The following is an 18,604-nucleotide window of genomic DNA, read 5'->3' as shown; positions in this document are numbered from 1 at the left end:
CCAAAAACCGAGATCAAATCGTCTACGTCTGGAGTTTCGTTTCTCGCACCGAGTAGTGAATTACTGGAATTCTCTACCAGAACACGTAATATCAGCACCTCTTGTTGATATATTCAAGACGAGATTGGACTTCCACAGTGTAACAATAGGTCACTAGACCTCCTATCCTTATTACTGAAGACTGAAGGTCGTCCTAACAAAAGCGCGGTCAGGTTGGAGAGTCTTTTCGTCCTCCTGGTAGTTCCTATGGCGCTTAATGGAGTCAAATTCTTGCGTCTTCCAATTTACCTAAGGTATAGGTTATACAGCACGGAAAGTGCAACAACAGTAACCCACACTGGCCAGGTTTAGTGTTTATCCGTACTTATCTACTAATGATTAGACGTTTTCGGTAAATGACCCATCAGTTGCACGATTTACTATCGGTGATAAGTTGGTAAGATTCTTCTATTTTTCACTGCCTGGTTTCGTTTTTGAATTGTTACAATCAAACCACTTCGTTTTCGGCTGTTTTTACGACTGAATCCTTATTTTTTCTGCCAGGAATTCAATATAACACAGCTGGCTTATATATATATATATATATATATATATATATATATATATATATATATATATATATATATACTATGTAAATGTGAAAAAACCAGGTCTCTTTTAAGTAATCTCAGATTATGGTTTTCAGTCTGACATCATCCGTCTGTGGAAATAGGTTCATATCGTCGTGATTCGGTTGTCAGAAGCTGTAGTTTTCGTGCACTTGAGTTCGCTTCAGGGAAACAAAGACCACTTAGATCTTCAGGTTGATACGAGAACAACAAATTCCTCGGTAAAATCGCATGTCTGAGAGGAATATTAGGAGGCTAGTGGATTGAACCAAATCAAATACAAACGACGAAATAAAATATGACAACTAAATTATGAGAAAAGTTAGTCTTTTGAGGTATGATTGGCAGAACTCTTATCATGCCCGAAATCTTTGGCCTTTGCTTATTCATTACTTAGTGGTGTAGTATGTTTGACTGCACTTAATATGAGGGGTCCAAAAGTTATGCATCTATTACACATTTGCAGCAAGTGATCATAGTTTCCCCTTAATTTTGAGTGCTAGCATTCAGTATTACTTACCATAAGGTTTTCTCTAAGACTAAACTCATCGGATAGAGGTCCGTAAATGGTTTAAAAACATATTTCTGATAATCACTCGTGGATTGACAAGTTCTTTCATGTACTAAGTGGATAACACAATTATGGTAGAGTACTATTATGATTAAATTTGAAACTTTTTGAACTAGCTGTTTAAATGAGTTTACAGGAGATTTATCGATAAAGTCCATTTGAGACTCTTCGCGTGTATTTGGAACCAAAAATATCTTCATAAGAACTAATCTGTCATATTTCCCAACCCTAACTTACCGAACAAACAGTGTTCAGTCGAATAAGTAGATTATCATCTTGCTTCTTACTTTAATGAACGTTATTATTATTTGTCCTAATGTTAAGTTTGACACATTGTTACGTATTACAATTTGTCTCGGTTTTTGTCTGTCTTATCTAATAGGTCAATAAGCAATTCGCAGAAAAGCTGATAGCAGAGGTCCCTCCGATCGCTTGCAAAGAAAATATAACTAGTTGTGACGGTGGTGGTGGTGCACTTGGTCATCCTAAAGTATACATCAACTTGGTAAGTCAATATCAAGTTCTATTTGGTTTCATGAAAGAGCATTTGCATGGATATCTCGTTTAACTAGTCTGGTTTTACTATTGAGTCAGTGATCACTTGGTTATAGTACTTGGATCTGTTACTCCTCGCGGAAGAGCATAGGCCGCCCACCAGCATTCTCAGTCGAACTCTGTCCTCGGCAATCCTTTCCAGCTGCTATTCATTCTTTTGATGTCTGCTACCAATTTCCGACCCAGTGTGTTCCTTGGCCTTCGTTTTTTCTTTTTGTCTTTAGAATTCCAAGTTGGCGCTTGCTTCGTGATTCAGTTTGATGATTTCCTTAATGCATGCCCTATCCACTACCGGAGTTTTTTCCTAATTTCCTCTTCAGTTCGAAGCTGGTTTGTCCTTTCCCACAGTAGGCTGTTTCTGATTGTAACCGACCAACGGATCTGAAATATTTTGCCCAGACAGTTGTTTATGAATACTTGTACCATTTTGATGATGGTTGTGGTAGTTCTCCAAGTTCCAACTCCGTACAGTAGAACTGTCTTAACATTCGTATTGAAGATTGTGACTTTGATATTGGTTGACAATTGTTTTGAGTCCCATATGTTCTTCAACTGTAGGAATGCTATCCTTGCTTTGCTAATCGTTGCCTTTACGTCTGCATTTGATCCTCCTTGTTCATCGATAATGCTGTCCAGGTATGTAAAGGTTTCCACCTCTTCTCCCTGTGATTCCCCACAAAGTTTGATCTGGTTGGTGATCGCCATGTTGTATTTCACGATCTTGCTTTCCCCCTTGTGTATGTTCACGCCTACCGGTGTAGAGGCTGCTGTCACACTGTTTGTCTTGACCTGCATTTGTTCGTGTGTATGAGGTTGAAAGGCCAGGTCATATACAAAGTCTAAATCGCCTAGTTCACTGCAAGCTATCCATTATGTTCCCTGCTTCCCCAAGAGATGTAGAGGTCTTCATAATCCTGTCAACTAGAAGAAAAAGGAGGAGAGTAGGCAGCCTTGTCTGGCATCGGTCTTCACCTAGAATGCGTCTGTCAGACGTCCTCCTTGCATGACTTTGCAGTGCAGTCCATCTTAGGAATTTCGGATGATGCTGACGGTTTCCTCAGATACATTATAGCGTCGAAGGTTTCATAGAGTCATCCTATCCACACTGTCAAATTATTTCTCACAGTCAAAGAAGTTGATTGATAGTGATGAGTTCCATTTAGTCGATTGTTCAGTGATGATCCGTGGTGTTGCACGACCGATACTTAAGGAATCCGTCCTGTTGATTTCGAAGCTTGGCGTCTACTGAATCTTTCTTCCAGTTCAACTACACTGTTGGAAACTTTTCCTGGTACCGATAGTAGTGTGATACCTCTGTAGTTTCCACATTCGCTCAGGTCTCCTTTCTTTGGTATCTTGATGAAGAGTCCTTTCTAGTCTGTCAGTGGCACGTGTTCTTCCTCCCAAATCTTCATGAATAGAATGTAGAGCATGCTTGTAGTTACTTCTATGTTCTACTTCAGTGCTTCAAGTGGTATACTGTCAGGTTCTGCTGCTTTCGCACTCTTGATTTGTCTGATGGCCATCCTGATTTCTTCGGTCGTTGGTGGGGTGACATCTATAGGTAGGTCTGTAGTTGCTACTTCTATATCCGATGGATTTAATAGAGTTCCTTAAAGTGTTCTACCCATCTGTTCCTCTATTCTTGAGTCTCAGTGATTGTATGTTTCATATTCCCTTCTCTTGCAGCTTTTTCCAGTGTTGTTGCTAGGTCTTCCACGTATTTCCGCTTGTCAGCTCTAATGCTCTTCTTCACTTGCTTGTTTGATTCTGTGTTCTTGTTTTGCTGCTGTTCATTGCTGTTTTCTTGTTCTTCGTTCCTTGACTCTTGTTCAGGGTTTCGATAGAGATTTACTCCTTATGATGATGCTTGTCGCAACCCAGAACCTCCTGACACTTTGAAGTTAGTGCTTCTTTGATCCGTTTCCAGTTGTTCTCCATAGTGGTTTCATCTTCTCTCAGTAGATTATGTAAGGCTTAGAACCTACTGTTGAAAGCTATCTTGAATTCGTTGAGTAGTTTGTCAGTATGTCGAAGGAAGGTTGTATTGAACCATTGTAATGCTGTTTCCCCAGTTGTCCAGTGCTTCTTTAGCTTCAGTTTTACCTCGGCAGTCACAATCAGGTGATCTAAAGCTATGTCGGTTCTTTTCCTGGTTCTCACATCTTCCATGGATTTTCCGAGTTTTTATTGATCCAAATATTTTCGACCTGATTCTCTGTAATGTGGTCTAGTGAAACCTATGTTGCCTTGTGTATGCATGTGTAGGGGTAAATGGTGCCACTTATAATCATGTTGTTGAAAGCACATAGATTTACATATCCCTCACCATTCTCGTTCCTTTCTCACAGTCCATGTTATTCCACGATATCTTCATACCCGGTGTTGTCCATTCCGACTTTGGCGTTTGAGTCTCCCATCAGGATGATCAGGTGCTATCCTGAGCACTGCGCTATAATCGATTGCAGCTTCTCATAAAACTGATCGTTATCATTGTCGTTGCTATTATTGTTGGGTGCATAACATTCATTGTGATTCCCATCCCATAATTGCTTTACGTGCTTTTTTGGACAGCATCAGAGCAATTCCTTGAGTGTGTGGAGGATTTCCTTCATGACCAGAGTACAACAGTATCTCTCCCGGAGTTATATCTTTTGTCCAACTTGGGTCTGACTGATTCTGAGCACCGCCAAATTGTATCTCCTCATTTCCGCAGCACTTAGACTGGTTTTCCCGGTCTCCCACATTCTCCGAACATTCCATATACTTACTAATTATTGCCCTGGTTGTTAGAAGGGACGTCGGCCTCGTGAATTTCGAAGAATATGGGCTTTCACCGTGAGGCGCCATAATTCTTTCTTCAACTCAGGTGCAGAATTTAAATGGTCTAATTTGTTTATTCTGGTCAGCTTTATTTTGGAAAGGTTGTTTTCTACGATATCTATATATACCATAGGTATATAGGGTTGTTTATATTTATTTATTTAAACACATATATATTGGTACAAAAGGGCACCAGGTACATATGCGCCACACAAAATAATGAAAGTAGGAAGAGAAGGGATGAAAAGACAAGGCGGACTAAAATGTACAACCAGAAGACTCTTTCAAATAGGAAAGTAAGAACCATACTTTATGTAGAAAGTAAAAGAAGGTTGCAGCAGGATCGCCACTGGTTTCTATTCTGAGCCATATCTGATAACGTCTCTAGCCACTGTGTTGCACCATCTCTCGGACCCCAACCAAGGAGTCGTGAAGGACCAACAGAAGCTAGCCCTTTGCAGCTCTCTTTCATGCCACGACACCATGTCATACACTGACCTCCTCTCCGCTTTTTCCAACCAGTCCCAGGGTCGGCAAATAATGCACGACGTGGAAGTCTCTGGGACGACATTCGTAAAACATGTCCAAGCCACCGAAGTCGGTGTTTCAAGATGGTGACACCAATTGAATTATCGTCTCTGTGCCCGAACACACGATGCCGAACCTCTGCATTACTAACATGGTGTTGCCACTGGATGTCAGCAATCCTTCGGAGACAACGATGACCGAACACAGAGAGACGTCTAACATCCTCAACTCGGAGAGGCCAGGTTTCACAAGCATAGAGCAAAACTGCTCTCACCGACGCGTTGTAAATCCGACTTTTTACAGCCAGACTAACATCACGAAGGCGCCAAAGATGGCCCAGATTGGCATAAGCCATATCTTAACGTCTTTTTCTGGTGCCTATTTTAATACTATGATTCTCCTCTGAACTTTTTTTGGTAATGTTTAGCCACTGTATCAGACTTTCGGAGACTAAAACAAAAGAGACCTGGTCCACTAACACCCAAAATCTCTAACTTCGTGTTATGAACTGGCCGCCAACCAGTTTTCGCTCAGGCGAACACGTAGCAGTAGGTATATGAGCCACTGAGGCCGATGTTACAATTTGGCACGATCGCTAGCCCAAGGAAACAAAGCCGGGCGTGAACGTTTTGAACAAATGTCCACCTTTCGTCATGTTTTAGAACATATTTATACTTACCCAGCGCCCAACAATATATTTCCCGACATTAAGCCGGGACCCAACTTCGTAAATCGAAGGGTTTTGTGGTTGTTACGAAAAGAAGCACTAAAGAAATACAGCAACCTTGTACAAACTCTACTCGAACATTACCGGTTTAGTCAAAGGTTACAGCGAACTGTTACCAGGATTGGTAATATCACATGGTATAGATCAAGGTTGTTAGCCTTCTCGATTTTAATCCAACTTTCTCATGTGCATCCTTTGAGGGACAGTGCTTTTGTCGTCTGATTTTTCAGGAATTGACCTTCTTTAAGGAGATTCACTTACTGACGTATAACACGCGAATGACGTTCTCTTTACTGAAGACGATGACAAAATAGTCTTTCGATCGCATTGAGCAAAAATTGACGAATGGTTGGGTTGTTTCGCATTAAATAGTGTTGTTTCAGGACAGCTTTGCGTCAACACACGAACTAATGGTAGGGAGTGAAGTAGTTGAGCGTGTTGACCACTCGTCTTGAACGGTTTCATCAGCCCCATTATGACGCGACCTCAGCAAGGATTAAAGGCTCGGTTGGTTTTGCCGAATTGTGATCTCGACCAAAGAATTAGTATACTGTTCAGTAGTTCTCTGATATGTGGACTTTAGGATAGAGAATATTTATAGGTTACTACTATTTGGCTACAGATGTCTTCAAAGCACTGGCCATTTAAGTTTAGAGCATCGCGTTAGCAATGCTGAGTGTGGACCCGAGATCTTAAGTAAGAATGGTAAGGTAATAAATCTTCGACTGTGTTATATATTCCCTACCTCGACATACGATGTTTGCTGATGCACGTTGGGAAACTAGGGGCACCTAATCCAAGATATGGCACTAATCTATAGAGTCTTTGACTAGTAAATTAAGTTGTGCTGGTAAGTACAGGTTTGGCCTAGCGATTATCGTAATTAATAGTTGGAGATGTGTTGAACCGCTCAAAGTTACTCCCAATGACGCATTTGCATTCAATCCTTGCCTTCCGTTAGATTTTGATTTATGAAACTACTTAATACTTCTTATTCGACATATTCATTATTTCTGAAACATCCCTGTGCCTTATTCTGTCTGCTACTGTTACTAATTATACGACTCTGGCATTCGTCCTTGTGATTTCGTACTAATGCCATGTGATAACCGACGAACATATGTCCCAGGTTCTGTTTTGCTTATGACTGTTCGACGATCTGCGTTACCTCGATCACCGTATGAAGACAAATACTCGTTCTTATACTGGAACTAGAATCTTGTCCACGTTTTTGTTATTCTATCCTATGATTCATTTCAATTCTAGAAATGCTTATTGTGTTTCTTTAACTATTTTAGGACCAACCAGGTAATCATGCTTGCGGATACTGTGGTTTGCGATTTTACTTAGACAAAAAAAGCCACTGAAACATACGGCAACCATGATTTAGAAGAGAAAAATATCCTATTATGTGTGTGTTGGTGAATGTCCTTGTGCTTTTGGAAGCTTGTGAAGTGTTACTGAAAATAGCTTACAATCATATACAGTATGTTGTTCTTTACTATGATTTTTTGGCCGAGCAGTCGGAAGTACTGTTTATTTTTACAAAATGGTGTGTCTGAAAGACATCGCCAACTGCTGTAAAGATAATGGACATGGCACATATAATCTGTATGATGCCTTCAACTCATACATTAATCATAGTATCGTGGGTGAACGCTAGTAATCTAATACTTTAAAATATATCCTTCGTATTTGTGTAGTTTAGCTCATCGTTGCATATTTTGAAGACGTCATGAAAAATAGCTTAGCTCTTGCCGTGGATGAATGATAAAAATAGGGTATTAAAACAATGGATTAAATATGGTCGTAAGACTCAATAGTGCTTCCATGAAGAAAGTTCAAAGGTTATACCAAGTTATTTAAGTCTTTCAATCAATCTTGTACGTTAATTTAGGGGATCTAAAAGCTATCATGTATGTTGTCTGTATTAGGATAACTTTTTTGTAGACTTATGCGACCTCAGAAATCTACATTTGTACTGCAACTTATTTCATCACTTGCATTTCTTAATGATTAATTTTGTTACGGTGAACGCTAAAGTCAGAGAGTAAAGAAAAGTGTATTTGTTCCTAAGAAGCATATTAGTCTACGTGCAACAGGAAGAAGATTGTTCACAAATTCACGTAAAAAGACGGAATGGTAAATGTTTTTACCAGTCGGATTTACAAATTTTAAATTATTCACCTAACAACGCTGCCAAATTTATGAAGATGTAGCAAGTCCGAACTATCACTGTAGTTACGCGTCGTACAGCTAGGGTTGAGTATGCAGTCACATCGAACTGTCTATCCATAGCATATGCGACAGCTAAACGATCAAAATAACATTTGGTGATTTCAGCTGAACTATATACTTCGCTAAAAATGCAACCTGCGCATAGAAAAAGGATGGGACGACTAGCTTGTCGGTAGTTTTGTCACATCAAATTATACTGCAAACATGTTCAAATCCACCTACAGCTCAGGCAATTACTTCTTGCCATGATATTTAAGATAAAAGCTAGTCATTTAAACACATACCTGATTCATCGGTTGCTTCGATGAACCCACAGTCTTTCGAGAACGAGTTCACCATGTCTTACAAATATCATCCATCTCCAGACAGTTTCCACAAAACCACCGAAGAATTGTATTTAGGTGACCATATAAGTGTTTCGCCACTTGCTTCTATCAAGTGGGATTCTCCAGTCAAAGATATTGTCGAATAGAGTTCCAAAGTTTACTACCCGTACATGACAATTAATCGATCTATGGCCAACGTTTGCATACTAGTATGCAAACCTCTTTTGCGAAAGTTAATGGCGAAAATAACTAGTTTTTTTTCCATGCAGATGCAAAGCTGTATGAACACCTGTCACTTAAGTGCTAGTAGATTAGCCCTTTAAAGCTTTGTTAGGAGTTTGGATAACCAGACTAGGTGAAAACAACATTACAATATTATTTAAACAATTATAGAAAGTCTATGATCAATAACTGACGAACAGATTCGTGTACTTTATCTGTGCATGAGACTTAATGAAACATTGTTATTCGACGATTAGTTATCACTGGTACATAGGAGTCTTGTTAATATGGCTTTGATCGTACATTTATGATGATAAAACGATATTTGAGATCTTTTTAAAAAGATTATTCTTATAGGAAAGCTTACAGATTCCTGGGTTGCGTAGTGTTTAAATTTCTATCTACTGTAAGAGCAAAGACACGAACGTACACAAACTAATATATCAAAAACAGTAATGTTTCTTGCTTTTTCACTATGTTCAGTAATTGAATATAAAAATCATGAAATGAAGAGGTAAACGCCATGGAAGCTAGTAAAGGCCTTATTAAGAATAGAATAATGAACAAAACCAATATATCAATTACAGATACTTTGGATGGTTGATATTGAACTTCTGAAACATTGGGGTTATGGTAGAGATAATAGCTTTCTTATCTATATTGTTGACACTGACAACTTTTAGAATTTTTGTATTGGCAAACAGATTGAAGTAAACAATAAGAGCTATTCTGTGATGAAAAATACGTGTCATAAGACTTCCAGCATTACAGAAATTCGGGTTTCTCTTATAGAAGTGATCTAGCCTTGGAAACCAAAGAATACAGGACCAAAATTAATGGCTGGATTTGCACTTAGTCGAAAGATAAATGTCTGAAATCAGAAACCTAGCTTGTCTTTAGTTAGATTGTCACTACTACTAACTGCTATTTCATGCATGTCTCTACACTACCCTATATACTTGAGAGATCACACTAACTTGCTCACATAGTATCCAGTTCTTAAAAAATACCTCACGAGATGATGCTTTGATAGATATCCCAGTTGAAGACTAACTGTTTTAAACCATGAAAACATTGTTTAAGCACAGCTTTTTCACATGTTTAGCTAACTTTCCTATCTACATGTCTTTATGGATGAATATCGCCACAGATTTCTAACCAAACATGGACATATAGTAGTATTTAGAGTTAGCGGTCGCGACAAAACCGAACTACAGAAGCGATTCAGTGATTTGAGTGGAAATAGTGGCAATGAAATGGGGTTGATATGTAGGGTTTAGGAATAAGGGTTGAAGCTTGCGTGATGAAAGCCCTAACTCAAACCCACGAACCCTAACTTTTAACTCTAAATGCTAATATTTATTTACCAAAGTAGTTAATAACCCGCTTTTGATCCTAGTTAGTACGTAAGTGGCCTCAAGATCACCTTAACACCACTCAGAGATATTCCACTAGCGACAGTCTTAAATCGACTGACTACATCATTCAAGATAAAATAAGTCCTTACTGTCGCGATACGCTAATTCATATCGCTACCATATCCATATCATTACCATGAAGTTTGAATCGCTTAGTGTTGCACATGTATTCAATTGTGAAAATACAAGGTCAGGCAGCCAATGTTAATGCTTGTCGTTTTTAAAATATTTTAATGATCCGATCTCATTTTTTATTATCAACCATAGGTACTGATAGTACGTATTCTAGTAGAGAATTCCGACAATCCAGGATCCTCAGTAGGAAATGGAACGCAAGACGCAAATCGTTTCGTATATGTTCTCAAAATTTTTGAGACCCTTCTCAAACAATCGGCCCTAAGTAGGAAAAAGATAGGGAGAATAAGGAACGAAATTATTATTTAGGATATATTAAATCAATAACAGTGTACATAATGTAGGGAGTCCTAGCCAATTATCATAAGACATGTAATGTAGGCCATCCACTATTTTGTCCGTCGTCCTTGACCTCTTTTCATGTATGGAAAAGGCCTGACTGTTTGAATCCACTTTCCCAAATATATACTAATTTAAATCCATACATTTTCTTACTTATCGGGCTATATCTAGCTGATCAAAGCATGTAAATTATCGGGGCCTTAAGTATTGTAGCGGCAAATAAATACTCAAAATAAATAGTCCTATAAGTCTTCGACATTTGATTCTGACCTCATTAGTTTTGATATATACACTTCAGCTGAAGGCACTCAGTCGTGCTACTCTTTCCTTACAACCGTTAGCCATCTCAGACAAAACGCTTCCCGATATATCGCTAGCCTTCTAATTATATCATCGAACCACTTCATTTCTCACTTCTGATTTGACCGGGTTGATACACTTCGATTAAAAATGTGCTACGTGTGAAAGCATTGGCAAACTCCAAATACTTGTGGCATCTTTAGTACTGTCCTTTCGTTCTCAAAATAGTGACATATTGCACTCATCTTGTAGCTAGGTATATAAGTACTCTCACATGAGAAGCGAGTTAAGCAGAACAACGAAACTCAACCTAAACTGAAACCGTTTCAAGTAGTAACACATGGTTCTAATGCCAAATCAAGAGTTCGGACACCAAGTTATTTCATTTGATTATAGAATAAACTGCAATCACTTGTCTGTACAGACTGGTTTAAGATCGTTTCAGTGTGTAGCGTAATTAATAATCTTACTGGTCTCTAATTTCATCAACCGTGTACATATAACATACCTATATACTTACTTAGACCGGTTACTACTCCAAGAGCATAAGTTAACAAACAGAAACCCCCAAATAAATTTCTCCTAGATTTGTAACAACTTCGGCTGATTGGTTAGGATTTGACAGCAAGCATCTGGATAAATGTCACAACATTGTGGTCCAAGTATTCATTCTCTTCCTTACTTCGCTTCAGCATTATATTTTCAATTATTTTATATCGAATGTTGAAAAGCTTTGTGTTTCTGAAAAGGCGACTTAACGCTCCATTTTACGGTTCATGATCCGAATCATGAGCGAAACAATAAGTCAGGTTTCTTCAGTCAGCAGAACCAGAGTTAGTCACCGCCGTGAAAGGCTCACCATTCCCACTATCCCCAGTATCCTTTTGAGATCTTGATGTCACTCTTCAACTGTCAGAGATATTTGTCCTTTGATCTGGCAATTTTCCTCTTTTCTTGGAAATCCCAAGTTAGCTCTTGTCTTGTAGTAATCCAGTTTGACACTTTCCGCATATTTTGTCATATATATTTTCAGTGTTTTATCTTAATTTTCCTCTCAACTTTCAGCTGGTTTGTTCTCTGGCATGGCAATTCGTTGCAGATAGTATCCGTCCAATGGGTCATGAGTAGTTTTCGCACACACCTGTCTATGAATATATGTATTTTTTATGGAGGTGGTGGTAGTCCTCCGCCTTTCAATAAAACTTTTAACGACAGTATTGAAAATTCTGACTTTGGTATTAGTGGACAGTTGTTTTGAGTCCCAGATTTTTACTTCTAGGAGTGTTCCCTTTGTCTTGCCAGCTCGTGCCTTCACATCTGCATCAGACCATCCTTGTTACCAAGATCACTACCTAGATACGTAGACATTTCCACCTCTTCCGGAAATTCCGCATCAAGTGTGGTATGGTTGGTGCTGTGTTGAATTTCAGGGTCTTATTTTTCCCTTGTGTATATTGAGGCCTGATGCAGCTCTATTGGCTGTCTTCACCTGCATTTGTTGCTGTATGTAGGATAGAAGAGCTAGCTTGTCTGTAAAGTCAAAATCGTTCAACTGCATCCAAGATGTCCGCTGTATTTCGTGATTCCCCTGAAATGTAGAGATCTTAGTAATCCAGTTAACTTCCAGAAGAAGGATGAAAGGTGAGAGTGAACAGCTTGTTGCAGCCCAGAACCTCCTGACACTTTGAAGTTAGTGCTTCTTTGATCCGTTTCTAGTTGTTCTCCATAGTGGTTTCATCTTCTCTCAGTAGATTATGTAAGGCTTGGAACCTACTGTTGAAAGCTATCTTGAATTCGTTGAGTAGTTTGTCAGTATGTCGAAGGAAGGTTGTATTGAACCATTGTAATGCTGTTTCCCCAGTTGTCCAGTGCTTCTTTAGCTTCAGTTTTACCTCGGCAGTCACAATCAGGTGATCTAAAGCTATGTCGGTTCTTTTCCTGGTTCTCACATCTTCCATGGATTTTCCGAGTTTTTATTGATCCAAATATTTTCGACCTGATTCTCTGTAATGTGGTCTAGTGAAACCTATGTTGCCTTGTGTATGCATGTGTAGGGGTAAATGGTGCCACTTATAATCATGTTGTTGAAAGCACATAGATTTACATATCCCTCACCATTCTCGTTCCTTTCTCACAGTCCATGTTATTCCACGATATCTTCATACCCGGTGTTGTCCATTCCGACTTTGGCGTTTGAGTCTCCCATCAGGATGATCAGATGCTATCCTGGGCACTTCTCTAGGATGAACTGCTGCCCCATCTTTGTTATTTTGGTTGTCATCTTTGGTGAGCGCATAACACTGGATAACATTCGTTGTAACCTCTTCTTCGTTTTGCAGGATGCTTTGATAATCTATGAGATTCCCGTCCTATAAGCGATTTTCGCGCTTCTTCGCAGACCATCAGTGCAAGTTCTTTTGTGTGCGAGTCATTTTCTTCTTTGTGACTAGAGTATAACAGTATCTCTCCCGAAGTTATTCTTTTCTGTTCAGCTTTGATTTCAACGGGTTTTGACTGCTTAACTTGAATTATTGCAGTTAAGGTTTGCAGTTTTTTTGAAAACTTTGTCTCGTGATACCTCATTATATATATATATATACTCCGACACGTGTTATTTTTGTGATCATATTGTGTTTTAACCCTAATCTGATTACAATGGCTGGTAGTGCATTCAAATGTGGACAGTCGAACTGTTTATTCCTCGTAGATGAAGGGATGCAGTTTGATGAATGCAAAAAGTGGTTCCACAAGATGTGTACCCGTCTCAGTCCAGCTGCATACAAAAGATGTTCTAAGCCCAACTCGCACTAGCTTTGTATGTTCTGCTGTACTAACAAGACGATAATAATCCAGGAGGCTATCAGCCTATTGGCTCTAGCCTGTAAAATGAACGATTATGGGTGCTCTAGTAACGCAAGTACTGACAGTGAAGACTGTATCAGTGTTGTAAGTGCTGTTACAAAACGCGCTAAACAACCTGCTGTGAATAATGACAAAGTGAAACTTCCGTTACAACAAACCGGGAGTAAATGACCACCTGATATTGACATGAGTAGTCATACATCTGTAGAAATTGAGGACCCGGATAGTACCGTCTCCGTCCCCAATAGTCCCGATGCAGCTGTCCTGAATGACGAAAAATTGACCGCAGTAAGTAGGAAAAGAAAAGGACAAAAGCTAAAGACAAAACACACTTGGTTGACATGTCATTGGTGAACTCGCATTCTGAGTCACACAATGCACTATCACACTCGGATAGAACGGCAGAACATCACCCTAGTGCGACTGAGAGGAACTTAATATCGTCGAATATCATTGTGAGTAAACTGCCATAGTCTAACGATCCAGATCCTAAGGTAAGACACACCCATGACTTAGAGAAGCTCGGAGAATAGCATATTACCAGATAACACTAAAGGTGTTCAGGTCAAAAAATTGGTTAGAATAGGTAAAAGGGCCAATGACAGTGTTCTACCCCGACTATGTAGACATCTTAAGGTAATCCTAGGGTCGGAGAGGCAACGTGACTGTCTGTTAAGTAGCGCTCGAAGTCACGACAACTCTGACATTCGAATTAGACCTGATATGTCTCTTGAAGATAGAATAAAAAGGAAGACGGCACTAGCTGAACTAGAAACCCGTCGACTAAACGGTGACGAAAATCTCCGATTAGTGGGTTTTCGAATAGTCAGGTCTTGGAAGCGAATGCTACCAAGGCCTGTCTGGATAGGTCGTTCTTCCTCGGAGTTTTATATGCCAACGCCCGTAGTCTAAGACATAAATTCCACGAGCTAGGAGCATTAGTGGACAAATTAAGGCCACTCATTGTAGCTGTGAAGGAAACTTGGTTAGTCCACGACTTCGATTTCACCCCAGAATTATCCGGATATCGTTGTTTAAGAAGTGATAGACATAGATGCAGGAAAGGAGGTGGCGTCCTTCTATACATAGCCAATAGTATAAATATCCGCTCCTCCGTTTGCGAATCCCATGATGGTGGAAATTGTGATATCATTAGCTGTGAGCTCACCATCGGATGTTGTACATTTGTACTCGGTGTCATCTATCGCAGCCCAATCTGCTTAGCTGATGGCTTTATTTTAGAGCACATTCGGCTATGGAGTGCAAATAACAGATGCTTGATATTAGGAGACTTTAATGCACCTGACATTAGTTGGACTGAGATGATCACGAAAGGATCTATAAACTCCTTTGATAACAGGTTCTTGGAAACAATAATGGAGCATGCATTAGTACAGCATGTGTCCAAACCTACACGTTTTGGTGTAAACCAAGGCTCTTCTCTGTTGGACTTGGTAATCACTCATGAGACTGAGGATATTGCCAACCTAAATATTCGTCCCCCGTTAGTAAATAGCGATTACGCTGTTTTATCATTCACGTTTAGAGCTAGCGACATGATATACGATCAGATTAAGCCTCGCCCAAACATATGGAGAGCTAACATACCAGCAATTCAGGAGTGTGCTATTAAGATAGATTGGTCAGTAGATACTAGCGCATCAGTTGAAGAGGCGTGGTCTATATTTAAAGGCAAGTTTAGTGCAGTCACGTCCCCGTTCATACCACACTTGGTACCACGTAGACCGAATAATAGTCCACCATGGATAAATAAACAAGTCAAGAAACTTCTTAGACGTAGGAAAAAGCACTGGAATATGTTCATCTCTACTGGCTTAGGATAGTACAGATCCAGCTATTGTAAGATTAGAAATACTTGTAAAGCATTAACTAGTAGGACTAGACGGTCATATGAAAAACAATTGGTTAGGGATTGTAAATATATTCCAAAACGGTTGTTCTTGTATATAAAGAGGCGAACTCAGAGAAGTGATGGAATACCATCACTTTTGATACAAGAAAATCCGATAATTTTGGCAAGAAATGATACCGAAAAGGCCGAAGCTTAATCGGAATATTTCAGTAAAGTTTCTTCTACCAATAATGAGGAACGACCACCTATTCATTGTGATTGTGGCGTTTTGTTGATGGACCCTGTAGTTATTGAGAAAGTTACTGTCTTACGACTACTTCAGCACCTCAAACCTGATAAGTCCAGTGGTCCTGATGATATTCATCCTAGGATTATGAAAGCCCTATCAGATAAAATTGCTGAATCTTTAGCGGTACTGTTTGATATGTCCTTGCGGCAATCCAAATTGCCCAGAGACTGGAAAGATGCGATAATCAGTCCGGTGTATAAGGTTGGGAGTAGAAATTTAGTTAGTAACTATTGACCCGTCAGCTTAACTAGTGCAGTTGTAAAACTGATAGAAAAAATTATTAGGATGGCTGTTATAAACTACGTGGAAAGACATGATCTTTTGTCCAAGGAACAACATGGTTTTTGGAAAGGCCTATCATGTTTGACAAATCTCATTGCAAGAGAAGATTGGGCTGAGACAAAAGATCGCAATATTCCTGTAGATGTCATTTTCATAGATCTAGGTAAAGCCTTTGATAAGGTTTCCCATTCTGGTCTTAAATTAAAACTGGAATGTTTTGGAATTCATTATGCAGTCATAGACTGGATAATTGTTTTCTTCATGACAGGAGACAGAGGGTAAGAGCAAATGGAGCTCTCTGATTGTGGGAACCAGTAAAAAGTGGAGTCCCTCAGGGCACAATCCTAGGTCCTCTTCTCTTTTTACTTTTTACTATAGCTAAGTCATCCGTCCTACTATTCGCCGATGACATATAGATTTGCAGACCCGTAAATAGCATGTCAGACAGAATAGTATTACAGGAAGATCTCAACTCATTAGTGGCATGGATGAACAGGTGGTCACTAGAAGTGAATCCTAACAAAAGTGCCGTGATACAATCAAACAACTACGATGATTCGTATTACTACACAATATGTGGACTAGTGTTGCCCAAAGTAAGAAACTATAAAGATTTAGGAGTCATACTAAGTAATAATCTCAAAACAACCAGTTACTGTAGGGTTGCTGCTGCAAAAGGCTGTAGGGTATTATGGTCTATTTGTAGATCTTTCCGGTATTTGGATGAGGAAATGTTTAGATTATTATACCCAACTTTCGTACGGCCACATTTGGAATATGGGATTCAAGCAGCGAGTCCTTGTTTCAAATATGAGGCGGATATGTTGGAACGAGTCCAACGCCGCGGGACAAAAATGGTAAAAGGCCTATCTGGCCTATCTTATGAAGACAGACTGAGACATCTCAACTTATTTCCGTTATCTTACCGGTGAATACGGGGTGATCTAATATTGGCATATCGCATCCTGAGCGATAACCTTGGTACTAACATGTCCTATCTTTTCCTTCCATCTAGGGCTGATCATTTGAGAGGACATTCAAAGAAAGTCCAAAAACCGAGATCAAATCGTCTACGTCTGGAGTTTCGTTCCTCGCACCGAGTAGTGAATTACTGGAATTCTCTACCAGAACACGTAATATCAGCACCTCTTGTTGATATATTCAAGACGAGATTGGACTTCCACAGTGTAACAATAGGTCACTAGACCTCCTATCCTTATTACTGAAGACTGAAGGTCGTCCTAACAAAAGCGCGGTCAGGTTGGAGAGTCTTTTCGTCCTCCTGGTAGTTCCTATGGCGCTTAATGGAGTCAAATTCTTGCGTCTTCCAATTTACCTAAGGTATAGGTTATACAGCACGGAAAGTGCAACAACAGTAACCCACACTGGCCAGGTTTAGTGTTTATCCGTACTTATCTACTAATGATTAGACGTTTTCGGTAAATGACCCATCAGTTGCACGATTTACTATCGGTGATAAGTTGGTAAGATTCTTCTATTTTTCACTGCCTGGTTTCGTTTTTGAATTGTTACAATCAAACCACTTCGTTTTCGGCTGTTTTTACGACTGAATCCTTATTTTTTCTGCCAGGAATTCAATATAACACAGCTGGCTTATATATATATATATATATATATATATATATATATACTATGTAAATGTGAAAAAACCAGGTCTCTTTTAAGTAATCTCAGATTATGGTTTTCAGTCTGACATCATCCGTCTGTGGAAATAGGTTCATATCGTCGTGATTCGGTTGTCAGAAGCTGTAGTTTTCGTGCACTTGAGTTCGCTTCAGGGAAACAAAGACCACTTAGATCTTCAGGTTGATACGAGAACAACAAATTCCTCGGTAAAATCGCATGTCTGAGAGGAATATTAGGAGGCTAGTGGATTGAACCAAATCAAATACAAACGACGAAATAAAATATGACAACTAAATTATGAGAAAAGTTAGTCTTTTGAGGTATGATTGGCAGAACTCTTATCATGCCCGAAATCTTTGGCCTTTGCTTATTCATTACTTAGTGGTGTAGTATGTTTGACTGCACTTAATATGAGGGGTCCAAAAGTTATGCATCTATTACACATTTGCAGCAAGTGATCATAGTTTCCCCTTAATTTTGAGTGCTAGCATTCAGTATTACTTACCATAAGGTTTTCTCTAAGACTAAACTCATCGGATAGAGGTCCGTAAATGGTTTAAAAACATATTTCTGATAATCACTCGTGGATTGACAAGTTCTTTCATGTACTAAGTGGATAACACAATTATGGTAGAGTACTATTATGATTAAATTTGAAACTTTTTGAACTAGCTGTTTAAATGAGTTTACAGGAGATTTATCGATAAAGTCCATTTGAGACTCTTCGCGTGTATTTGGAACCAAAAATATCTTCATAAGAACTAATCTGTCATATTTCCCAACCCTAACTTACCGAACAAACAGAGGTCAGTCGAATAAGTAGATTATCATCTTGCTTCTTACTAAAAGGAACGTTAT

General features: G+C 39.2%; 1 protein-coding gene across 1 annotated transcript; it reads left to right on the top strand.

Annotated features, from left to right (window-relative positions):
• Positions 1–246: 246 nt before the first annotated feature.
• Smp_171900 (hypothetical protein) lies at positions 247–17,542 on the top strand (the record flags this gene model as incomplete). Its single annotated transcript, XM_018788749.1, is given in 6 exon segments — positions 247–293; positions 329–391; positions 1,561–1,684; positions 7,111–7,140; positions 17,388–17,474; positions 17,492–17,542. The coding sequence occupies 6 exon segments, from the start codon at positions 247–249 to the stop codon at positions 17,540–17,542; spliced, it is 402 nt and encodes a 133-aa protein (XP_018654261.1).
• Between the last annotated feature and the right edge of the window lie 1,062 nt (positions 17,543–18,604).

The sequence above is a fragment of the Schistosoma mansoni genome, chromosome W, assembly GCF_000237925.1.
Source record: "Schistosoma mansoni strain Puerto Rico chromosome W, complete genome".
NCBI classification, from domain to species: domain Eukaryota; kingdom Metazoa; phylum Platyhelminthes; class Trematoda; order Strigeidida; family Schistosomatidae; genus Schistosoma; species Schistosoma mansoni.
The sequence above is the reverse complement of the archived record's forward strand: the minus strand, read 5'-3'. Positions and strand labels throughout refer to the sequence as shown.